Genomic DNA, 25,556 nt, shown 5'->3' with positions numbered 1-25,556 from the left:
GATGTGGGCTTTCCATTATGGGCACCTGGTTGGCCACTGGGAGAATAGGATGCTGTACTAGATGGGTCACTGGTCTCATCCTGCTTGGCTCTTCTTTTTATGAACAAATCCAACGAATAAATAAACTTTTACGCTTTACTCCTTAGCTAGTGATGTATGCTAATTTCAAACATTCTACTTTAAGTGGGACTAATATTGGATACAACCCATAATTGCTATTGTGATAAAAAAATTAGCCTTCATATTCGCAAAACAGTTCATAGTAAAGAGGGGGTTCTTCCCATGACTTCCAGTACTGTACTTGTCTGCCAATTAAACAATATTTAATTTAATGAATCGATTGTCTCCTTTTTCCACTGAATCATCTGCTGTTTAATCCATCGTGTTTACGTTTAATCAATATATTGCTAGACACTTACGGTACCTGTATTGGTGCCTTTGAAAATATTATTGATTGTAAAGGAGCCCTTCTGAGGTACTGAAGGAAGAGAAAAGTAACACAGTTTCATAAACAAAAGTTACCAATTTTAATTAGAAGGCAAATAGAATCTGCCTCTAATTTTTCTTTCACTTTTTCTCTATAAGGATTGACAAATCTTACCAGTTCAATTTGTCCCAGGGCCCCTTTGGACTAGTGTTATTTACTGTAGGCTACATTCTGCCACATTATGTAATAATAGTACAGTAGTGATGGATTTATCCTGGACCATCCACACATCATTCTGCTTTTTCTATGGCCACATCCGCATTCTACATTTAAAGCAGTATCATACTACTTTAAGCAGCCATGGCTTAAAGAATCGTGGGAATTGTAGTTTGTTAAGAGTACTGAGAGTTGCTAGGATACCCCCCACTCTACGGAGAGAGCTACGATTTTCAGAGTGATTTAACAGTCAAGCCTTCTTCCCAGGGAAACAGCATCCTTAAAAAAGTACAGCTCCCAGGATTCTTATGGGGGGAATCCATGACTTCCGAGTCAGACCATTGGTGTCTCTGAATCTACACAGATATAAAAAACGCTGTGAAAATGCTTTTTAGAAAAATACTGTAGTTTAAAAATATAGATGAAATTTGTCATTAGCTCATCAGTGCCACCTAGTGCCACATTTGTATAATGCTCTTAAAACACACTTCATACGCTATGTTTGCAGCTGTATAGCAGAGTCATAGCTTGGTATTATCTACACTGCAGCCCCATCAGCACTATCCATTTAAAGCACTATAATACCCAGTGCTGCTTTTATTTGGCAAAAGAGTGAGAGCTGGTATTCATATATCGATAAAAGTGTAATCGGTGGCAACACAAAATGGCTGCCATGAACAGCAAAAAAAAAAAGAAGTGCCAGTGCTCCATACTGGTGAGTAATGCCACATTCAAACATTCTCATTGTACCACTTTAAACAGTGATGTCTTCCCTCAAATAATTCTGAAAAGTGTAGTTTGTTGTATGCTGCTGAGTTGTTAGGAAGCCCCCTATTCCCCTCACAGAGCCACAATAGTTCCCAGAGTTCCCTGGGAAGAGGGATTGATTATTAAAGTAACTGGGAATTATGACTCCATGAGTGGAATATGGTGGTCTCCTAACAACTCTCGGCACCTTTAACAAACAACACTTCCCAAGATTCCTTGGGGAGAGCCATGACAGTGTTTTAAAAGTAAAGTGCAGATGTCGCCTCAGTTGTTCTGCAATGCATTATCGAGGCCTGGAAGGGGCTCTCTTGCACCATAGCTGTCAACTTTCAGATTTGAAAATAAAGGATCAGCAGCCTCGAAAATAAGGGATCAGTGGCCTCATCTGTCCCAGGGACAGTCTACGGGATATCTAACAATCCGGGATAGCAGCGGGAAAGGGCAGGAAACGGCACTGGAATAAGGGAATTTCCCACAAAAAAGGGAAGGTTGACAGCTATGTCTTGCACTATAGGCACAACAAAAACAGGATACACACACACACACATAGCTGTCAACTTACAGATTTGAAAATAAGGGACCAGCAGCCTCGAAAATAAGGGATCAGCAGCCAAAATAAGGGATTTTAGTCAACCAGCTGAAATACAAAGTTAAAAGGGACCAGATAATTTGGGAGAGCAGCGCCGGTTTTTAGCCCTTCGTTTCCAGAGGTTGCTGCTCAAGACACCAACTGATGAAACACTGCAATTAAATAACTACAAGCAGCAAACACTTTTCGTGCAAAAACCAAGTCCAAGCTACGAAGATGCTGCTGCAGTTCTGTGTTTTTTCTCTTGTGCTCCATCTGCAGCTCTCAGTTCCACCAGGCGGGGCAGGAGGAAGGGGGGGGGAATAGCGCCTGAAGTAAACCCGCAGATCAGACCATCTATGCTAGTCTACCACTACAAATCTATGAGAGAAGCGCTTGCGGTCCTTCCTCCGCTTTCCCCCTCTATGGTTAGCCCTTGGAACACCTGCCCGCACCTCCTCCTCCTCCTCTTCCTCTTCTCTTTGAACTGCTTTCTCTATGGTTGCCCTCGCTCTCGCTCCTCAGCAATTCACAGGCCACGCCAGGCTGCCCATCTCATCCGGGTCCTTCGGTGGCGCGGCTGCAGTACGGCCTAGTGGGAGTGGCGGGCAGAGGGGAGGCCCCAGGCAGAGACACTCAGTTTGGCGGCCGCGAGGAGGGTGGCGGCGGAAGGGCCTCAGGCTCCCAGGGGCTGAGGCTGGTGAGAGGAGGCCGGAGGGGGGCCAACACAGTTGGAGCCTGTCTCCTCCCTGATCTGCAGGCAGGGAGGGAGAAAGAGGAGCTGCTTCCTTTGAAACCTGGGAAATTTAAGGGACATCATCAATAAGGGACAGCAGCGGGACACGGCGCTGGGATAAGGGAGTTTCCCGCCAAATAAGGGACAGTTGATAGCTATAACACACACACACACAGGTCATTTCTGAGACTGGGTTTAAAATCAGCACCTTCTTTAGCTCTTGTAAAAATATATATTTGGGAACGAAAACCAGGATTTACTATATAAAGCCCTGTTGGTTTTTCCTCTTAAGGCTGCTGGGTTAGAAATCACTTACAGGTGATGCTCCCTGGCAGGGATTTATTTAGATACAGTACATAGTACAAAAAAGAGTTTGAAGCATTACTCTCTGAAATGTTGAGTAGCTGTGTTTTAGAAAGCTCAGGGAATAGGGTTGCCAGACCTCCAGGGATTTGCCCACTCCCTTCCAGGTGCAGGAAATGCTTTTAAATAAAAATAAAAGTAAACAACAACAGCAACGGCAACGATGGGTGTGGCTGAACGGAAACCAAAATGGCCACTTAGAACAGTTTCCTCCCCTGGGTGCCAGTTTTAACTAAAATCTGTTTGATTGCACAGGATTTATTAAAATAAAAATAAATCTTCTTCCCTCTGCCTAAGGGAATGTCCACAGCAGCATTTCACTCACCCCAAACCGGGAAGCTTAGCTCAATGCTTCATGTGAGGCCCCTATAAACAAGTGAAGAAGACAAAATGACTGCTGTGCCTCCTAAAATAGCAGAAAATACAGCTGTAAAACCAAAATACTTGGATGCCACATTCAGGGAATAGTTTGAAGCATAATGCATTTCCCTTAAAAGCCAAAATCATATAAGCCTAGAAGGAATTAATAGCTTCTCTGGAAGCAAAGGTAAATACAATAATGGAAAAGCTGGAGGGTACTGCTGAAACAGCTTCTGCAGCAGTGGATTTAAGTTTGAAGCAAAAATTAAGAGGCTGCTTAGGGAAAGTAAATGCATTAAGTGTAAGCTTGAAGAAGTGGGAAATAGTCACTAAAGGGTTAATATACACAGGATTTAAAAGGAGGCAGAAGGAAATAATATTACAGGATTGATAATCCAGTGGTTTAAAACTGTTAGACATTGCCTGGAATTGTCCCCAGAAAATATGAAGAAGAATGCATAGAGTACTGCCAGCCAGTCTGCAGGATACAGCACCCCAAGGGGTATTGTTATGAGCTTCCACTGTTTTAAAAAGAAAAATGAGATTTGAAATGCTTTGAGAAAGGTTGAAATAATAATTTGTGACAATAATCCAATCATGATATTTTTTGTTTTTTGGACACTGATAAAATGAAGGGAACATAATACTCAATCTGCAAGATGTAGGAATAAGATATTATTGGGCTTTCCCCTTTCGTTTAGTGACTGCTAAACAACACTCTCAGCCACCAACCTCAAGGAACCCACAAAACTATCAACACCACTAGAACTGGTCTGTCCGCCTAGGGTTATTGATTTTTTGGGATAGTGAATCCACTGGTGAAGTTAACCCAGCTCAGGAGCCCAGATGAGAGGGCTACAAAAGAGCCAAAAGACCATGTAAGAGAATAACAGGACAATGAAGAGGCAGCATTGCACATTTTTCAGAAAGGTTACTACACTCTTTAATAAGCAGGAACTAATGCAGAACTGAAGAATGCTGTTTAAAAAAAGAGAGAAAAGGCTCCTTTTCTATAGAAGTGAAAGCAATCAAACAAAGGAATGACCTGAAAATATAAATATCTTGAAAGTACCCAGAGGTTGGGACATGAGGTTTACAAGAAAATATCCACTTTAATGTACCTCATCATTTACATGTTTAAAATAAGTTTGATTTTTATGCTTATGATTTACTCTATACCCATAGTAGTACTGGAGTGCCCTCTACTGTTAAAAGAAGACACACACCAGGGTGTAAGTTCTCAAGGTTCTGGGTTAATTCAAAGGTTTATTTCAAAGATGTGATACAAGTAGATTTTTTACAGAAGTAGATTAATTTGTAGAACCAAAGCAAAAACATGGAAAGCTTAGATTGGCAAAGGACACTATTGCTTAATGGCCAAAATGAGTACAGGTATTAAAGTAATTTCTTTTAACTGTGAAGGGGTTGGGAGATCCAATAAAATACACCAGAATGGCAACTTATTTGTTCAAAAAGGATCCACATATAGCCTTTTTGCAAGAACCCTATAATGCAGATAGGAAAAAAACCCACACGTTGTTTATGCAGTCATGTGTGGGCCAAAAGTACCTCACGAAGACAAAACCATGCAGGAGAAGTGGGAGAAAACCACACTGAGCTTGCTGGAGAAAAAGTGGGATATAAATTCAATAGAAAAGCAATGTGTTATGCTTCCTGACGTCACTGGACACCCCTCCTGTGATAACCCCAGGTAGCTGCTCCTGGGTCCCAGGTTTGTGCCCTGGAATCTCAGGGTTTGGGATGCCCCATACCTGGTAACCCTATCAGGGATGGACAAATACAAGACAGTTTTATTATTGATTGCTATCATTTTATTCAATACATGGCTACAACTGGTGTTAACAAAGACAGCTCTGCAAAAACAGGGTCAGTGATGGCTGGATTGATCCTTCCTCTTTGCAATAAAATTTCTTTCTTTTGTGCCTTATCTTGTTTATGATGTAACACTTCCTGTAGTCATTTAATGTTCTGCATTGATTTTCTTTGGCAGTTTCGTGGTTTTGACTTACAATATCTGTTATATTACAATGATCTGACTTGCACTGACTGGAAACATTGGAGTCTTTCCGCCTCAAATCTTTTACAGGTACAAACAGTACTGAAAGTGGGATGGTGTCTAATCAACAGATAAGAGTGGGATGGGGTGGCCATCCATCAACAGATAGGGTGTCATCACCTACTGATGGCAACCTAAGCCAAAGCTCTGGACAAGCTGGGTGAGGGGGCGCATAAAGATATTAAAAAGCATTGGGGAGAGAATTGTGCCCTGCGGTACTCCACACACCAAGGAGTAGCACGACGGCAGCTCACCCCCCCAGCACCACCGTCTGTCCAGAAAGGAACGAGCGCAGCCACTGAAGGACTGTGCCCTGAATCCCCACATCGGCGAGGCAGCGGTCCAGAAGTTTGTGAGCAACCATGTTGAAGGCTGCTGACAGATCTAAGAGAATCAACAGCCCCGACCCGCCTCGGTCCAGCTGCCTACAGAGATCATCAGTTAGGGCAACCAGAACCATCTCGGTCCCATGACCAGAGCAAAAGCTGGACTGGAATGGATCTAAAGCCGATGTTTCATTCAGAAATCCAACAAGCTGTTCAGCAACCGCTCTCTCAATCACCTTGCCCAGGAACAGAAGATTCGAAACTGGGCGGGAATTGAATAGATTTAAAGGATCTAATGGCCACTGGTCCCATCACCTCCTGGCAAATAGAAGGGGAAGAAATAGAGGCAGTGAGAGATTTTACTTTCTTGGGCTCCATGATCACTGCAGATGGTGACAGCAGCCACGAAATTAAAAGATGCCTGCTTCTTGGCAGAAGGGCAATGACAGGCCTAGACAGCATCTTGAGAAGTAGAGACATCACCTTGCCAACAAAGGTTCGTATAGTTAAAGCTATGGTTTTCCCAGTAGTGATGTATGGAAGTGAGAGCTGGACCATAAAGAAGGCTGATCGCCGAAGAATTGATGCTTTTGAATTATGGTGCTGGAGGAGACTCTTGAGAGTCCCATGGACTGCAAGAAGATCAAACCTATCCATTCTGAAGGAAATCAGCCCTGAGTGCTCACTGGAAGGACAGATTGTGAAGCTGAGGCTCCAATACTTTGGCCACCTCATGAGAAGAGAAGACTCCCTGGAAAAGACCCTGATGTTAGGAAAGATGGAGGGCACAAGGAGAAGGGGGTGACAGAGGACGAGATAGTTGGATAGTGTTTTCGAGGTTACCAGCATGAGTTTGACCAAACTGCGGGAGGCAGTGGAGGACAGAGGTGCCTGGCGTTCTCTGGTCCATGGGGTCACGAAGAGTCAGACACGACTAAACGACTAAACAACAACAACAACAAAGGATCTAATGATGTTTTATTTAAGAGAGGTGCCAAGGGACAAATTGATGATGTCACCCAGGGGGGCCTGCAACTCGTCTGGACATGCTCAATTCAGCCAGGATGGGCACAAGTCAAGAGGACAAGTGGTGGGCTTTCTGGCATGGAGGAGTCTGTCCACATCGGCTGGCAGTATCCGGTCAAAGTTGTCCAGTACTGGACCTGAGGACAATCAAGGTGCCTCCAGTTCCATTATTGTATCCAAGTTGGCAGGGAGGTCATGGCAGAGCGACAGGACCTTCTCCGCAAAAAAGCTCCCAAATGCCTCACAGCTATGTGCCTGATTCATATTTAAATTTGGCTGTCCCTCTAGGGATGTTAGAGACCTAATTATACTAAAAAGTTGTGCGGGGCGAGAGCTAGCGGATGCAATGGAGGCTGAGAAGTAAGACTTGTTTGCAGTCTTCACTACTATCTCATAGGTTTTCATAAACGCCCTATAAGATGTTCTTGAGGCTCCATCACAAGTACTCTGCCATACTCGCTCTAGCTGTCTGACCTCCTCAGTAAACCAAGGGGCCCGGTTTCTGTGGGGTTGCAGAGGGTGCCTAGGTGTGATCTCATCTATGGCCGCCAAGCATCAGGTATTCCAACCCTCAACAAGCTCAGTCAATGAGTCGCCAGGGGGAGCAGGATCCCGCAGGCCTGATGGAATCCATCAGGGTCCATCAGCCTCCGCGCCGAGCCCAAATCGACTCACCACCTAAGCAAGGTGGGGGCAGGAAGTCAATCCTGGCTTTCAGAGCATAGTGATCAGACCATGGCACCTCCATAGAGGGGGACATGATCACATCTATGCCTGTGCCAAAGATCAAATCCAGCGTGTAGCCTGCTTGATGTGTGGGGCCCAAAACAAACTGGGAGAGCCCTAGTGTCACCATGGAAGACACCAGGTCCAGAGCCTGTGAGAAAGGGGTGGCACTCTCGGCAGGGGTTGGGGGACGTGTCTGATTTTGCCAACTCCGCAATGGATCTGCAGGTCCAAATAATTTGATCCCAAGGGCTCCCCTGCCCAGAAATACACAGTGAGGCCATGATGGACCCAACTAGGGTCAGTCCCTGATCTCCCTATAATTCTTGCTCAATGATGTGACCCGAATGAGTCTCAGCTCAGGTGGTTTTGACTTTGTCTCGTCCCAAAGGTACTCCGGAGAGAGGAGCTTTGAAGGCTTCTGTGAAAGGAAGTGCCTGTTCAGATGACTTTCCTCTTGCCAAGCTGCCATGATGCCGTTGGCCTTGTCTGCCAATATGGTCATGTGGCAAGCCCTGGTGAACTCGTAGACATTCTTGACCAGGCCTCCAAAGGCCGCCCCGCAATAGCAGAAGTCTCCTTCTTCCTTAGAGATGTAGGCCATGGAAGCAGGTCTCCTCTCATATGGGAATGCTGTCCGAGAGACCTTGTAGTAGCCTGGGTGGATCACGGCCACCATCTCCCCCAAGGTCTCTGGGCCCCACGGGTTATGAAACAACATGTCAATGTCCAGGCAGAAGAGATAGTCCACGTCTCTGTGGGCTGTATCTGAGATGTACCGGTTTATGACCTCCATCCTGCGCATGGAGATTTCTTGCCAGTGGGCATATTTCTTTACAGGGATGAGGTGGAGGGTTCTCCCAGGCTGCAGGCGGACAGCGGAGATGTCTTTGGGGTTGTCTGTGAAGATGTAGTAGTTCACATGGTATCCCACCATGAAGTACTGTTCAGCTGACTCCAAAAAATGGCTCACAAATCGTATGTATCTGAGTAAACGTTAAAGATATATATATTAAGAGCAATTGCTCAGAGCAGAGGTTTTAAGAAGCAGATTTTCAAGCTGTACTGCTGCTGGTCAGTGTATGCAGTATTGGGTGAGATGGATCAATGGTCTAATTTGGTATAAAGCTGCTTCCGGGGCTCCTAAGGCCCTATAAGGCGGGAGCAAAGTAGGCTAGAATCAGACCAGGAGTCAATGTGGCCTAGGGCTACCCATCCTGAAATGCAGCAGCTCCACAAAGCTATTAATCCTGGTTACAGGTAGGTAGCCATGTTGGTCTGCCGTAGTCGAAACAAAATAAAAAAAAAATCCTTCCAGTAGCACCTTAGAGACCAACTAAGTTTGTACAAACTTAGTTGGTCTCTAAGGTGCTACAGGAAGGATTTTTTAAAAATTTTGTTTCTATTAATCCTGATGGCTGTTCTCTCCCTCCACTGTTGGAGGCAGTAAATGTTTCTGAATATCACTTGGTGGAAACTGCAGGAGAGTTACCTTTTAGGCTTGATCCAAGAGGGCTCATCCTATGTCCTTAAGCCCAGGGGTCTGTGCCAGGCACAGAGTTGCTACAGCCCACATCATGTTTTAGATTTCGGCAAATGTGCAGACTTTCCCAACCCCTCCTGCCCTTTCTACTTACTTTCCAACGGCAAAGGCAGTCATTCCAATGGTAAGGTTCAAAGGCTTGTAGATGCTGTCCAAGATTTCAGGGTTGAATGTCCCCTCCCAGACAATGGGGGCCAGCCACGGAGTCACGGTGAGCACATCAGAGCGCCTGAGGAAACCAGGAAAATAAAGCAATGCAATGTCAAAAGTGTTGATTGAGCAAATAGGATGCTACTGGTGATCAGATCTATCAATTTCAGTTTCTTATTTTTCCCAAATATAAGTTCAGTTCTCCATGTTTCCATCTGTTGTTGTTTTTTAAAGTACAGTACTCCGGAAACTTCATTTTTCTGCAAGTTTCCCTGATACACACACATTTTTCATATGCAATTATGGCTAATATACATACACAGTTTTGCAAAGTCACTTTCCCTAAAATAATGAATTTCTGTATGTTCTATTCACTAAAATATACATTTTCAAATGCACACTTTGTCCTAGTACAAACATTTTTTCTTTAAGCATTACTCAGCTGGAGAACAGCACTGCAAAAATTCAGAGAAGTGTGAACATGCTTGCGAGTTCAGGAAAAGTCATCCTGGACTTCTATAAGAGGTCACCTCAAATGGTATTAATTAGACAGGCCTCTGAAGCCAGAAATTTATTTTAATTAACCAGTATTCATGAATTTATTTATCTACACAGCACCAAGTTAAACTGTGGAACTCACTTCCACAGGAGGCACTAACTTGGATTGGACAAATACATCAAGGGCAAGGCAATCAATGGCTATTAGCCACAACAATATCCCTGCTCTGCCTCCATGGTCAGAGGAAGAAAGGCTTCTGAATACGAGTTCTTGGAAACTGCAGGAGGTGAGATTGCTTGTGTGCTCAGATCCTGGTTGGGTTTTTTTGTTGGGTTCTGTGGTTGGCCACTATGAGAACAGGATGCTGGACTTAGATGGGCCATTGGCCTGATCCAGCAGGGCTTTTCTTACATTCTTATTTACATTTAAATTTTTATCTTATTTCAATTTTTATCACCGTTGAAACTTTTGTACAATGTCTACTGCTTTGTTGCATTAAAAAAAAACAACAAAGTAAATTTATTAAAAGTTTTAATAAATAGAATATATGAATCGGGCCAGTCCTTTCTGGCACTTACGTCTGTTGCACAGACTTTGGCTGTGGATAAAAGAATCTGAAAAAGATAATAAATAGTCATATATTAGAACAAATCTCCAGAAGAAAGAAGCAGCAATTTTAGGGAAGATGCAAGTGGAAGAGAACTAACTGTGGGAAAAGCTGGTGCGAATTCTCCTCTCTGTACTGTAGTTTCAAAGCACTGTCCAAAAAAAGAGAGAGAAAGGGAAATTCAACTTTTATTTATTCATTTGTTTGTGTGCATGTTTTTTTTAAAGGTGTATATTACTTAATTGGAAATAAAACCTCTATGCAATTTGCAAAAAGCAAACATTAAAATTATCAAGAAAAGGAAAGTTAAAAACAGGATTTTATTTTTTAAAAGATGCAAAGTGTTATGAAAACAGTTTGGCTAAAAACATACTTAAAACACAAGCCTACATGTTCTGTGAGGATAGATTTGTCTGAACAAAAACCTTTTCAGTAAAGAGGATAGTGAAGATGCCTACCTGACATAAATAGACTGGGAGTTGCAAAGTAGAGGTGTTGCCACACTAACATACTGATTTCTTATAAGCGCAGAGCAAGTATAATGCAGTGCCTGTGACAGTGGTATTTCCTCCTATTTTCAAAGCTCCTACAGGCTCAGTTTGTTTGACACCTCACTCTTGCAACCAAAAAACATAGAACTGAAGAGCTACAAGGTACTCCAAAGTTAATCTAGTCTAATCGCCTAGAGCAGTGGTTTTCAACCAGTGTGCTGTGGCACCCTGGGGTGCCTTGAATGATAGTCAGGGGTGCCACAGGCAACACTGGCCTCTGTCCCTCTTTCCTTCCCTCCCTCCCTCAATGCCCTCTCATCTCTGCCTTGCACAGCTGTTTGTTGCAGCTGCCCTGGCTACAAGCTCCCCAAGTCAATGGTGCCTCTGGGGCTGGCCAGGGGGTGCTGGTTGCCAGGAGCTGAAGTGGCCTCAGAGTAAGCAAGCAAATGGGCAAGGGACCACAGCCAGCCAGTAAACCAGCCCTTGCTGTTGGGAATGGGCAGACAAGTCCCAGGCCACTTTGGTGCAGTGTGAGAAGGCACCTCTTTTCAGAGGAAGCTCAGAGACCAGAGGCTGCAGAGACGGCTGCCAAGGAGAGGGGAGAGGAGAGGAGGCTGAAGGAACACTCCACAAGGGAGAGTGTTCGAAAAGGGGCGAGGGGCTGCCAGCTCTGCAGGCAGGGGGTGACATAACTGGGCTCCTGAGCCCCACAGGGGTGTCACAGAAAGAATGCAGTTGGTCAAGGAAGCCGTGGACTCAAAACGGTTGAAAACTTCTGCTCTAGAATGCAGGGACCATGGCTAATCACATAGCATTGGATGGAGTATTGAGGCTCTGCAGTTTAGCCCCCCAATCTCACTATGGTACTTACAAGAGATCTGGGCATGGAAGATAATATGGAAGGTAGTGGGTCGGTCCTTTCCCAATCAAAACCCTGGGGACGAAAAAAAAAACAGTTAAAAGAGGCATAAAGGTTGTGCAGGACTTGAGAAATGTTATCAGGATGGGGGCATCTGCAAGGAAATGAACAATAAAATGGTCTTGTTGGACTTGGCATGGTGGTGGTGGGAGGCTGTACTTTTCTCCAATCCTCATATTTACATGGTGGAAATGGATTAGGTACTGACTAGTATTACAAGTGAAAAATCCTGAATTTAATTCAGAATTATTTTTGCGTTCTGTGTTTACAAGACGCAAAAAGGATTTAGCATAGGAGGCGATTTTCCTCAAAGCATGGTAACCGGCCTCATAGAGGACCATTGTTCCAGCTAGCTCAGTGTTGTATACATTGGCTGGCAGCATTTATTCGGTGGCTTCCAGCAACTGGTACTCAGAAGCATGGAGGTAAAGCATAGGCATCATGGCTAGTAGCCACTGAGAGCTTTCTCCTCCATGAATTTGTCTAATCCTCTTTAAAGCCATCCAAGTTGGTGGCTGCTGTGAACAGGATATTCAGCGAAAGAGACTCACCCGATAAAAAATGAAATGGTGCTAAAGGTGAGTGCAAGGACAGATAAGATAAGTTTCTGAAGTTTCATGTTTCCTGGGCTCGAACAAAAGAAGAATTATGGATATCCAAAGTCCAGATCTTATGTAGGTTTCACCTAGGGAAGTAATGAAAGTAACATTAGAGGTGTGTTATAAGAATTCTAAGGTCTCAAATATAAAATAAATGTTCGTACGTGTATAAGGAAAACACATACATAACTATTTAAACCACGTGTCTAAAATAGGACAGGAGAGCAATCCTGCAGCCATTTTGACTCTTGCAGTGACCTCAAATATTCCTCTGCAGTAAGGAAGGAAAATGGGGAAAGCCTTTCCATTCTCTTTTTGCTTACAAAGCCTGTATTAAAGTAATAACAATAATAAAAATATAAAAATAAATAAATAAATAAATAAACCCTTTAAACCTTCCCGGTTTAAAAACTGGGCTCAGGGCAGCTAACAGCAAATATAAAACATTGATTAAAATGCGACTTAAAAATAGCATAAAATACAACATAAAATGCAGCATCAATATCAATAAAATTCAAAAATTCAGGGGTCATTTTGCGGGGGGAAACAAAAAACTAAAGTATTAACCATCACAAAAGAATGGCCAGACTGCTCTGGTAATAAAGTCAGTGACCATTATGAGGTATCCTGGCAAACAGGATTTTTGCTGTAGACCACCTCCTTCTGTGATGTATGTATGATGTTTTAGGGGGGTGGTCTTGGGCGACAGGGTGGGCAATTTAAAGAGTTTACATAAAGGCTTGCACACCATTGTTCTGGGTTCTCTCCTCCCTCCTGTGTGTGGTGAGTGGGGACCCTATTGCAATAGTACTTTTCTTTTGCAATAAAGATCAGGCTTACTAGCCGCTTTGCTTCACAATATACTCTGGTTGGCCTCTGTTATTTTCTCCTACTGATAGGGAACCCACTTAAGGACTCTTAATGCTCTTGGATACCCCGTAAGAGAAAAGGAGCAGTTTTTTCTTATAACAGTTGGGAAAGTCTCTCTCCCAGTTCCACTTCCAGATCAATATAAAAGGAATCCAAGGAATCATTCTTACTCACTGCTTGTTGGTTATCTAACTCACAGTGGTAGAGCATCTGCCTTGCAAGCAGAAGGCTTCAGGTTTGATCCCCAAAGGCATCTCCAGGCAGGGCTGGGAGAGAACCCAGCCAGAAATCCTGAAGAACTGCTGCCAGTCAGTGTAAGCAATATTGAGCTGCATGGGACAGCAATCTGGCTCTGTATAAAGCAGCTTCCTACGCTCTCCACATGCTTTCATCCACCTGAAGGATCCAGAGTGCCCCAGCCTACAACCCTGGAGAGGCAGCTATATTCATGCTAGGGAACGTAGAAAGTGTGTTGAGCGACAAAATTGCTGGAGGGCATTAGATGGAGGCCAAATCTTCAGTCAGGGCGGGTATCAGCTTTGAAATAAACACTGCACCTCAATGAACTGTGTGTGCAGATGTGATGCTTTGCTTCCTGTTCCACTCAGGAACTTGTGAGAAAATATGAAGCATGATTAGATTTCCTGACTCTTGTGTATATTTGGGTTGTCTGTGTGTGTTTGCATCTCTATAGATTTTACACACAGCAGCCCATAAAATCTTTTTTTACTGAGCTGCTCTCTGCTGGGAGGCATTTGCAGCAAGGAAAAGGGCATATTAGGGAGAGCACTGAGAAGCCTCTCTCTACCCCCATTTCCACTGTTTGGCTTAAAAGGCAGCCATGGGAGGAAGCTTTAAAAGGAAAAATATCCCACGTAAAAAGGTAAAGGCAAAGGACCACTGGACGGTTAAGTTCAGCAGGACTAAACTGCTTTGGGTGCAACAGGACACCGTGACAAGTGCAAGAGCGCACAGAAACACCATTTACCTTCTCACTGCAGCAGTACCTATTTGTCTACTTGCACTGGCATGCTTTCAAACTGATAGGCTGGCAGAAGCTGGGACAGAGCAAAGGGAGCTCACTCTGTCATCCGATCGGTAAGCCTAAGAGTCCTGGTGGTTTACTCCACAGTGCCTCCTGCATCCCCTCTTTTTACCTTTACCTCCCACCTTTTACCACTCGCTCTTCATAGCTCAGAGATTCAAGAGAGCTGAGAAGTAACTTCATCTCACCCCCTTCTAACAAAAACCCCCCATGGAATGATGAAACACCTCTCTAGAGTACTTCACCTAGTGCTTAAAATTGATTAGAAATAGTTGGAATATTTATTTTGTAGTTTAAACAGCAGCAACTACTTAACCATCCATTTTATTTTGTTGAACTCTTAATTTAAAATAGGCATTAATGAGGGAAAAGGCTGTCTGCTTTTCTGCCTCCTTGTTGGAGCCTTTCAACGTTTTTTTATATCCCTCGGTTTGGGTGTGTGTTATAGAAAGATTATTGCTGGCTGTTCATCCTGTTGGCTGGACACTGCAGCATTTTATCTTTCCTGCCTCAGACCCTAAAATTTCCGATACCAAGGCCTAACTCCAAAATCTAGGGAAAGATTTGCTTACCAGAAAGAAGGAAATCAGCGAAGAGACTGTGAACGCGGTGGCAGCTCCCTGGAGCAAGGCAGTCAAGATGACCTCAGCATTTAAGGTGTGTTTACAGCTGAAAATTCAGGCTTCTTTCTTCTGATCCCTGTGTCCAGATTTATGGCCAGAGGTGCCTCTCTGGTTCCTTGCTGGAAGCCGATATGGTACAGACGACATCCTTTTGTGTGGTGAACCAGCAGGAAAATTTCGAAATACAGTATCTCACATGGCTTGAGTTTTCCCCCCTCCCATTCCTTAGCCTTCCCCTTCATGCATTAGTCATTTCCCATAGATGATGTCTGCCGACCTACCCTGCGAAACATTCTACTTTTTTCATGCTGCAGCTAGGCTGTTATGAGTTCTGCTTTTTCCTGGCATGCCTTGTGAGAGACTAATGGACTAATTATTGACCAGGAATGTATTTTGCCCACACTTAGAGCTTTCTGTGAAAACAGCCACTTCCCTTGTGCTGTGACTTTTGCCTAGATTTCTGCTTTTGCTTTCGTTTCATTTCTCTCTACTGTATGTATATATTGTTGCATCTATATTTTCAGCCCAGCCCAAAAGGTTCAGTTCCGTAAAAAAAATTGACAATTGGCTGCCCACTTACCGCCAAGCCAGGTTTAAGGTTCCTCTGTTAATTTACAAAGCACTGAACCACTTAGGTCCATGGTACCTCAGAGACCACCTGAACCCTTAAATCCTAGCTCAGTCACTGAGATCACCTGCAGGAACACAGGTGGTTCCACGAATTAACTGGTGAGGCTCATTTGACAAGAAAACCAGCCTTAGATGTCAATGGCCCAGTCAAGAGATTTAGCAGGCACCTTCTGTGCCACCTTTTAAACGCCTGCTGATAACTCTGTTTCGCCAGGCCTACGCAGACAACTAAGAAAATATCCTTCCACAATACAGTGGTACCTCTGGTTACATACTTAATTAGTTCCAGAGGTCCGTTCTTAACCTGAAACTGTTCTTAACCTGAAGCACCTCTTTAGCTAATGGGGCCTCCTGCTGCCGCCGCCGTTGCAGCCGTGCGATTTCTGTTCTCATCCTGGAGCAAAGTTCTTAACCCGAGGTATTATTTCTGGGTTAGCGGAGTCTGTAACCTGAAGCGTATGTAACCCGAGGTACCACTATAGTTCACTGGCTTTTATTGTGTGGTTTTATGTTTTTATTGTTGTAAACTGTATTGATACATTTTAATGACATAACAGTACATGCATATTTATATAATTGATTGATTGATTGATTATATAAAATCCCCAGAGGGGAGGAGGGAGCAGCAAACCCCTTGAGTTGTTGATTTGCTGCAGGGACAATTTATAAGTTGGTGAGGGTTTCTTTGTGAAAGGCTGTTCTTATCAAGGGAGATGGGAATGAGATATGGAGTTGGACTTGCCAGGCAGGTTCAGCAGGAATTTCTTTTAGTCTTAATGAAACTATTTTTTATTCAACATTTCCTTATGCAATACCTTACTCTGGAAAAACAGGGTCATAGATATTCCAGAGCATGAGCTGTGGATGAGGAGGGAATCGGTTCTAGCTCTCATTTAAAGGGCAACCTATCTAATCTGCACTTTCTGAAACAACGTATAAACCAATACTGTACACAAAATTGTGCATACTAGGGAAAACTGCTGTGGAAAATTGTGCATACTGTATTGGGGAAAATTCCACAAAAAGAACATGTATATTAGGAAAAGAATTGCACTAGAATGCTTATGAACTTTCATGGGTTTAAAGTCATAATTACAAACTGACGTAGAAATATGGAGAACTGAATTTAAGATTAGAAAAATGAGAAACTGAGAGAAACTGATTGATTTGCCCATCCCTATGAAGGCTTTTTCTCTTCACTCTGTGTACTTTCATGGAGCAGGAAAGAGGTGATGAAACTGGAGAAACCCTCGACAGAAAAACACAAATCCTCTTCCACTTAATTCACATTTCCCAAAACAACTCACGAAATGAAACCTGACTCTCCTTCCAAATTCACTCTTTTCCAAATGCTGCAATGCAGTTCTCCAACCAAATAACATGTACTAAAATGTGTATTTCAGGGGAAAGTGTGCATAAGGACTTCATATTGTTGGGAAAAAAGATACCTGCATTGCAGGGGGGGTGGACAAGATGATCCTCGTGGTCCCAGCTCTGCAATTCTATGATACTGGTGAAAAGGACACAGAAAAATATATTCTAGTAATTATTCAGGCCCATTAATTTCGATGGGTCTACTATGAGTAAAACTTACTTGGACAGAATCCTGAGTATATTCGCCAAAATTGTGTTAACAAATGTATATATACGGAGAAACATGGACTAAAATGCTGACAAGTTTTCAGGAGGACTTTTTATTTTATCTTTTTTTTTTGGATGCAGAGAGAATTAGATTCTAAGCTTGCAAAAATGTGAAAATGACAGATTCGTCCATCCCTAGTAGACCCAGACATGCAGTCTGAGCTGATGTAAAGCAGCCTCTTTGTTCCTCTGGGAACCCTTCTGAGGTGTTGTCAAGAGTTTCAACTGATTGACATTTGATTCAAATTCCCATTTGCAAATCCTCACCAGTTAACCCAGGGTGATAGAAAACAAGGACGCCTTGATTGCTAAATAATATATTTATTCAAGTGTGGGGGGTGGGTGGGTATATTGCTTACACAGAGAGAAATGAGAACACGTGAAGGCAGAAGAGTGTGGCAGATTCATGCGTAGAGCTGCTTGATCTTCTGCACTGACTTCTTCCACCAGTCTGTCCAGTGCTGGGCCTTCATTAGAAGGGCTGTTTTCTCCTTTTTAATCCTGGCAAATTCCACCTCCAACAGTTCCTTGAATGCCTATGTGAGCAACACAACCCCAGAAAATGCAAAATAAGGACCAAAGAAATCCATATTTGCCTTTGGAAGCCTTGAAAGTCGCCACTGGAGAGGGAGTGGGGGAAACTGCATGGGAGGGGTGTTTCTAGGACAAAGGTGAAACAGTTGGGTTCCCTTGCCATTTTTACTACTGGATGCTGGGTGTTGTTTATGCAGTCTTGTTATATGTATAGTACTGAAATGTGTTTTTGGTATGTTGTCATGTTTGCTATTGTGGTGTTTTGTTATGCTATTCTGTAAGCTGTTTTAAGCATGCTTGAAGAGTGGCATGATGTCAAGGTCAGTAAGGCAAGACACTGGTGAGTATGCACTGGGGGTAGCGGGGCTGGGAATAGCTGCCCAGATGCTAGACTGGTGTGCGTAGGTCTCCAGAGCTGTAGAAGCAACTGTTACTGTTATCTATGACAATAAATAAAGAATTAACTCTTTGTCATGTGCATTCCTTTGGCTGGGAAATGTCCTTGCCACATGCAAATAAAAGGAAGGAAGGAAGGAATCTATCTTTCTGAACTTACACCTAGGATGACTGAAGGATGGAGTTTAAAAAAACACAATAACTCCCCCTAATTTCCATTAATGATTATGCGCTCAGATTCCAGAGATGGAGCCCACATAAATCCTACTCAAGAGTTGTTGGCATCTATCTTTCTCAAGAGACAACAGAGTGCACCTGCAGGGCTGAAGTTAAACCACTGAAGAATTTACAGCACCTGCTGTGGCCACAGAGACCAGTAACTCATAACTGCTGCCTCCTGCATTGTTTTTGCTGTGTTAGCAGCACCAAAATGACCTATCCTGAGCACAAGCCTAGGCAGTGTGTATGGAGGTCCTGAGCTGCCCGGATGACAAGACCCCCCTCTTGGCCTAGCTGATGTGGTCCAAAGGACAGCAGAGGAATATATTTGATACCAGCTTGGGTGCAGGAGTTTCCAGAAGGAGGTGTACAAGGTGCCATCTGACCGTCTTAGGGATTTCACTCTGGATTTGTGTAAGATTTTCTTCTCCTAAACATGTTCCGCAAGGCAATGGGTTAACATTCTTCCTTGGGATTTATTCCCAAAGCCTTTTTCACGAATGGGTACACGCAACTACCGATTTGCGCAGGGGTTACATTCCTGACCCCTGCCTGGTCTGTCTCATTCTGCCACTGCCCCATTCTTCCACCTTTTCTGACCACTTCCAGGTTGCTGTGCTGTGAGTGCGCAGTCGTGCGTCAATTAGACACACATAAATTGGTTGCTGTCTGTATAGTCGCAAGGCAGCAGATGTTTAGGATCAGACTTTCCCTTCTCCAAGATGAGCAACCTTCCCAGGTTGACAAGCCTCATCTGCCCCTCACCTTTCTCTACAGTACATGCAGAAACCGCCTTCTTGCCCATTGGACCCATTACTGGTCTTGTCCACTCAATCCACCAGCCTGCCTTCACATGCAGGGGAAGTTCCAAACTCCTAACTACTAACTCAGGGTCTGAGATCCATTGGCTACTCACACTTAGTTTAGCTAGCCAATCGGAGCTGTTTACTGGTGTGTAGCTGCTATCTTGTGGCTTTACTCTTTTGTGCAGCCATTAACTGAAATAAATGGATCTTGGTTATGCTCATTAACTTCAGTGCATCAGTTCTGATTAGGACTGAGTGGGGGACAACCCTAGGCATTATGTTTCTGGATTAATGCAGTGTATACACACATACACCTGAAGGTAGCCCTGTTTAGGGAAGTTTTTAATGTTTGAAGTTTTATTCTGTTTAATATTCTGTTGGGAACCGCCCAGAGTGGCTGAGGAAACCCAGCCAGATGGGCGGGGTATAAATAATAAATAATTATCGGCGGCGGCAGGAGGCCGCATTAGCTAAAGTGTTGCTTCAGGTTAAGAACAGTTTCAGGTTAAGAATGGACCTCCAGAACGAATTAAGTACATATATAATATAATATAATATAATATAATATAATATAATATAATATAATATAATATAATATAATATAATAATATAATACCACTGTATTATATTATACTCTGTGGATAGTCTCCAAAACTGGGAGAACTGGTCTTGGATGGAACACAAGGATAGAGTGGTGAAGTTATTCTTTAATTACACCAGAGAGAGACTTGGAAGGGGCAGGCAGTGCAAGCTTTTGAACACCAGAGTTATGTGCTGGCTAAAGGCTGTCCCAATCAACAGTCTCTAGTTGCAGCATTCTGCTGGAGCCTCTTAACCAGGCTGAAGGGTAGCACATTTACTTAACTGATGTTCCTTTAATATTTTTAAATTCCTTTTACATTTTGTATTCATGCTTTTATACTTGTAAGTCACTTTGAGACATTTTTTGCAGTAAGTAACAAACAAAAGTAATTAATAATTCCAACTTCGACCTTTCATGAAATGCTTTTGCGTGGAATCCTACCCCATGTTAGCAACTCTTTTTCCTATCAGCTGCTGAGGCCACAGCATTTCCCCCACAGTTCCTTACCACATAAACAGCATCCCTTTTTTCCACCGCTGCCATGTGACCCAGGGTGGTCTTGGATGTAGTCAGTGAGGTGGTTTCTCGACAGATGATCTGGTTTGGAAAACCCACCAGGGTAGTTCTTGGGATTCCAGGCCAGGTCCTAAACAATCAATCAATCAATCAATCAATCAAATAACACACACAGAACCCTCCCAAATTGAACAGGGATGGGAGGGTGTAATAACCTCCCTCAATAAAGATAGGAGATTAGTAATGTGACCAGATTTGGGGATGGTTTTTTATTTTTTATTTTATTTTATCACTTCTTGGGGCACTTCCACACTGAAACCCTCTGAAATATGATTGGGGCGGAGCCACCAAAGTAGTTCCTGTTTGATATCCTGAGGAACCCTGAGGAGAAAGGGTTTTTCTTCTGGAGAATATGATCCTGGAAGTGGAGGAGGAGTTGCTGGTGACCTGGAGTGAAACCTGACCCAGAGAACTAGGTTGAATGCTTACCGTGCCCTGAAAGCTCACAAGAACCACAGGGCAGATTTGTGGCAAGAGACCACCTGAGATAACAGGGAAGTGAGAAGCGGGATCTGTTTCTGAGTGAGGGCCTTCCTGAAAGACTGCATGTTGAGTATCACCCTGACTTGAGTGATGGAGGGAATCAAGCAGCTTTTCTCCTTGTTCACCACCAACCCAAGCTGATCCAGCCAGAAGAGAATAAGATCTGTGGCCTAATGACAAGAGATCCAGAGATATCACCAGAATATCATCCAGGTAAGGGTGGGTGCAGATTCCCTTTGTTCCTAAGAACGCCACAAGAGCCACCAATACCTTGGTAAACACCCAGAGACAGGAGGAGAGGCTGAAAGGGAGGGCCTGATACTGGAAATAGTGGTGAGCATATGTGATGGGGGTGGGTGTAAATGAAGAGAATGAATAAGTAGAAATGAAGAAGATGGGAGGCCGGGCAGCCAACAGGAAACAAAATGAAAACACCCATTCAGAATCATCTACCAAATGATCTAGCAAACATGACAAAGGAGAGAACTAGACAAAGGAAAAATCCACAAAAAACAAACACTCAAGCATTTCTCTCTATACACATGGAGAGACAAGAAGACCCAGCTATCCTTTGCAGCAGGCAGGATTGCTCTGGAGAGACAAGATGACTTCTCCCCTCTGGAGATGAAGTTGCAAGTTGAAGACCCTGCCTGTCTCCAGTAGGGGAAGTCATCCCTATCTGGGATGGCATCTCTTTCCATCTGGTAAATATCCACTCTCTCTTCTGTCTGGGCACACTTCACCCAGCACTGATTGGTTGCTGGGTCACCAGGAGGCTGATCCAGAGACTGCCCATGACAGAGAGAATAGATAACATCTTAGTTAGGGTTTCTAAACAAGGACAAGGAGGGCTAGCCATAAAATTTTGCAGCATTATCCTCACTGCCAATTACTCCTGTTCGGGGTTCATGCCAGTTTGCCTTATCCCCATCCAGGTTGCTATAAGTAGAGGATTCCTTCCTCACCCATCCTGCCCCCAGTTTTCCTTTCTTTTTTCCAGTTAACACTCAATAGTATGTGGCTGAGCGTGCTCAGTCCTTTTGGGGAAGGGGCCACAGCTAAGCAGCAGAGAATCTGCTTTGCACTCAGAAGGTCCTGGATCCAATCCCCAACAGTAGGACTGGGAAAGACTCCATGGAGAGCTGTTGCCAGTCAGTGTAGACAACAATGAGCTAGAGAGGGATCAATGGCCTAATTTAATATAAGGCTGTTTCCTATGTTTCCTATTCCTCAGCTTTGGTTCCCCCCCTCCCTTTTATTTTCTGCCAGTTCTGGGGTTCTCTTAAAGAGGTTGATAGCATCCCTGTTGCTTTCCAATGACCCTATTTTGGCTCCTTTCCTATGGGCACTTACCACCCGAGTTCACTATCAGAGGGACTGTGTTTAGGGACTGTCTCTTTCCCGCCCTCACAGCTGTCTCATAGAACCATAGAATTGTTGGAAGGCACCCTGAGGGTCATCTAGTTCAATCCTGATAACGTTAATATCCATTAACATTAAAAGAACATGGTAGGGATGTAGAGATTCAAAAACAGTTTGCCCAGGGGTGTACCTCGGATCCCTTGCACCCTTGACAAAGAGATGTATTGGTGCCCCTACCCCACCCCTTGCAGGGCAGTGGAGCTTGCAGAAGGGTGGGCAGGCTCCTAGCCACTCCTAGGCAGCCTGGAGAGGTGCAATTTTGTGCCCCCCTGGTCCTGCGCCCTTGGTGTGGGCCAACCTGGCCAACCCCTAGATACACCCCTGACTGTACCCCCACATAGTGTGAAAAATTAGTTGCATGTCTGCATTTAACTTACAGCTGAATTAGGGGCAGGCAGCCACTTTGTGGTGGGCCAGATCCAAAAGGGGCCACTCCTCCAGATTGTTGAAGCCAATTCTAGCAGGTGATTTAAAATACGGCAGCGGAGGTTGGATGGCCATCTGTCAGGGTTTCATTAGTTGAGAATCCTGCATTGCAGCGAGTTGGACTAGATGACTTTTGTGATTCTTTCCAACTGCACAGTTCTGGGATTCTATGTCTGAAGAATTATGACACACCTGTTGTGCGTCACCTGTTACTTTTCATTGCCTTGTGGTATAGTTGCAATTAATCTCTTCGCATCTACCTGGCAGCAGTAAATGCCAGCCAGTTTCCTGCTGGAAAATGCCAGCCAGTTTCCTGCTGGGAAAAAACTGGATGTGCCCTCCTGGTCATTCCTTTGCAGTTATGGCTTTATCTGCCCTATGCTTCACATATGACATCTTACCTGCCACACCCATGACAAAGTCATGGCCAGGCATGGGGAGAATGGTTTAGCAGGCCAAATCAGGAACACTGGCAGGCCTAATTTAGCCTGCGGTGCCTGAGGCTCTGCACACCTGTGCTAAGAGCTGCCATTCTGTAAGCACTCTTGAACTGCAGATGCTGGGGACTCAGTACGGGACTACAAAGCAAATTAACCCAAGATAAATTCTACTGCATGGATGGATTGCCTGCAAACTCCCCCATCAGATGGCTTCAAAATGTTACCTGCTTCCCCGCTCAGCCACCAGCTTGTATTCTTCTCTTTCTAAGGAAAGGCCGGCTTTCTTGCGACGGATCAAGGTACAGGTCTTTTCCCGGGAGACTTCCACCTCTGGCACAGGAGAAAGGCCACTGTTATTGAATATTTCTGATGGTACCAAGGTAGATATATATTGTTGAAAGAATTGGTCTTGTATATGATCTTGAATAATAATTGCAACTTAATGGAAAACAGTCCAATATCTTACACTGGAAACTTGGTACCTCTTGCTTTGGAATATAGCTGTAATGGAGAAAATCACAAAAAAGGACTAGAACCTGCAGACATTTTTAATTATATGTACTGGCATTCTTTCATTACATATACAGTGGTACCTCAAGTTAAGTACTTAATTCGTTCCGGAGGTCTGTTCTTAACCTGAAACTGTTCTTAACCTGAAGCACCACTTTAGCTATTGGGGCCTCCTGCTGCCGCTGCGCCGCCGGAGCACAATTTCTGTTCTCATCCTGAAGCAAAATTCTTAACCTGAGGTACTATTTCTGGGTTAGTAGATTCTGTAACCTGAAGCGTATGTAACCCGAGGTACTACTGTATAGCAGAACCATCACTGTCAAGATACCCCTTGTCACAAGCCTGACAGATATGGAACAATACTTGATAATCTAGTAACGCTAATATTCTTTACTTGGACTTTTGTTATTTTGTAAAACTGTACTCATTCAATGGGCCTATTTTAACAGTTTTGTTTTTCATCTGTTGTTATAACTGTTTTTACACATTATAAAATGAAATAAAAAGCTTTTACAAAAAACAAAAAACAAAATTAACACCAGCAAGATAGGAGTCAGCTTCTAATGTAAGAATGGGGGATAAAACTCAGCGCAGTCTGCATTTTAATGCAAACTCTGCCTGATCTGCGCCTCCCAAACAATATGCAAACTGAAACACAGCAATCTTTCCAAATTCACACTCTCTTTTGCTAAATTTTCCAATGCAATTCTCCACTCCCTCCACAAAATGTGTAGGCAAATTAGTTTAAATTTGGGGAAAGGATGTGCCTAAAAATACCTGTATGTATGAAGACATCATGCATAAGTGAATTTCCATAAGGGGAAAACTGCTTGTAAAAATGTGACTTAATAGGAAAAAAATGTACTAAAAGACAGATGAATTTACACAACTACTTTGTTTTTTTAAAGATTAGCTGCAAAGTTATGATGGGTGGTAAACTGAGCTTAAGGCTGGGGGAGAGAGTTGTCACTTTAGGGTTTCATTCTCCCACAGCAAGTCCTCTTCCTGTGTTTTGCTTCCTCACAAGTTCCCTCCTCTGTGGCCTTGAGAAGAACATGCAAAACACGCTGGCTGCGCTTACTTATTTGCCTACTGTATTGATACAATGCCCTCCTCCCAAGGCTGTTCAGAACAGCTAACAGTGTAAAATGCTAAAGTTAAAGGTTACTGCATAAAGAAAATGAGGGTGGCAGTCAGAGGGCTAACTTACAACCTCTCTCCCAACATGCTAGAATTGTGCTTGCGGTGAATTTTTGTTATGTTCATGTACATATATGAGAGAGCATTCAAATGTGATATCCCCACCATCTGTATGCAGTGTTATAGTCCACTTTGCCACCTCCCTCTGCTGCAGGGAGGTGGAGCTCTCCTTCTGTCAGGAAACCATGGCAGAATTCACATTCCCCTGGACGTACTTCCCTGCTGCACATCGTCAATGGTGAGGCTGGCATCCATCTCCGCAAGCATCTTTTCTGTGGTGGCGGCCAGGCTGGAGACAAATCTCTGGGCGCAGTTGATGACACAGTCCTGTTGGGGAACAACAAGTGGCATAGTGTATGTTGTGTGGAGGTAAAAATCTACAAGGGCTTCTCTTTCACCTGGGGTTCTGACTGCCTTCTAGACTCAGACTGGGTGTGGCTTCCTGGCCTGGATGCTGTCGCCAGGTCAGCTTCTCAATCTGATCTGGGGGTAGGGATGGGACAGGAGGAGAGTGTTTCAGGGACTACCCTTTATCAAGGGCAAGACTTCAGTTTGTCATCAGTTGTGACTTTAAGAACTGGAGCTTGAGCTTGTTTTCCCCTCCTCCCTCCTCTTCCTTTTCTCATGCATGCCATGCCTTTTTTACCCTGTGAACCAGAGGATTGTGAGCCACTGCCAAGCATTGTAGGCAGTACTCGGCTACATGGACCAATGGTCTGACACAACATACGGCAGCTTCCTATGTTCTTTA

The 25,556-nt window shown here is 43.8% G+C and overlaps 2 protein-coding genes and 1 long non-coding RNA gene across 5 annotated transcripts in view; 1 reads left to right on the top strand and 2 right to left on the bottom strand.

The window, feature by feature from the left end:
* The first annotated feature begins 2,596 nt into the window (after positions 1-2,596).
* LOC309361911 lies at positions 2,597-5,386 on the top strand. Its single transcript, XR_014164696.1, has 2 exons — positions 2,597-2,679; positions 4,140-5,386. It is a non-coding gene; the product is annotated as an uncharacterized lncRNA (long non-coding RNA).
* A 1,421-nt stretch (positions 5,387-6,807) lies between these two features.
* GBGT1 (globoside alpha-1,3-N-acetylgalactosaminyltransferase 1 (FORS blood group)) lies at positions 6,808-15,156 on the bottom strand. Its single transcript, XM_081897188.1, has 7 exons — positions 14,889-15,156; positions 12,354-12,487; positions 11,755-11,817; positions 10,493-10,543; positions 10,364-10,399; positions 9,231-9,365; positions 6,808-8,579 (listed from the first exon to the last, which is right to left on the bottom strand). The coding sequence occupies exons 2-7, from the start codon at positions 12,419-12,421 to the stop codon at positions 7,895-7,897; spliced, it is 1,038 nt and encodes a 345-aa protein (XP_081753314.1). The 5' UTR covers positions 12,422-12,487; positions 14,889-15,156; the 3' UTR covers positions 6,808-7,894.
* Positions 15,157-17,237: 2,081 nt separating this feature from the next.
* The window catches only part of CCDC180 (coiled-coil domain containing 180), a 54,934-nt gene continuing 46,615 nt past the window's right edge, over positions 17,238-25,556 (bottom strand). For 2 of the 3 annotated variants that reach the window (XM_081897137.1, XM_081897138.1), the window contains exons 35-38: positions 25,021-25,132; positions 23,320-23,425; positions 20,256-20,394; positions 17,238-17,746 (exon numbers count right to left, since the gene is read on the bottom strand). In XM_081897137.1, coding sequence (XP_081753263.1) covers positions 17,615-17,746; positions 20,256-20,394; positions 23,320-23,425; positions 25,021-25,132 — 489 coding nt within the window. In that variant the 3' untranslated portion in view covers positions 17,238-17,614. Of the gene's footprint in view, positions 17,747-20,255; positions 20,395-23,319; positions 23,426-24,910; positions 25,133-25,556 lie in introns of those variants that run through there. The other variant, XR_014164683.1, reaches the window with a different exon arrangement.

The sequence above is a fragment of the Podarcis melisellensis genome (assembly GCF_964234715.1).
Source record: "Podarcis melisellensis genome assembly, chromosome: Z".
Lineage (NCBI taxonomy): Eukaryota > Metazoa > Chordata > Lepidosauria > Squamata > Lacertidae > Podarcis > Podarcis melisellensis.
Note: the sequence above shows the minus strand (reverse complement) of the source record. Positions and strands in the feature narration are given on the sequence as shown.

Coding starts and splice junctions, on each gene's coding strand:
- GBGT1 (XM_081897188.1), bottom strand. CDS start 12,421: ATGAAACTTCAGAAACTTATCTTATCTGTCCTTGCACTCACCTTTAGC. Junction 10,544..11,754: donor CTTCCATGCCCAGATCTCTT/GTAAGTACCATA, acceptor TTTTTTGGACAG/TGCTTTGAAACTACAGTACA. Junction 9,366..10,363: donor CCAAAGTCTGTGCAACAGAC/GTAAGTGCCAGA, acceptor TGGTTTCCTCAG/GCGCTCTGATGTGCTCACCG.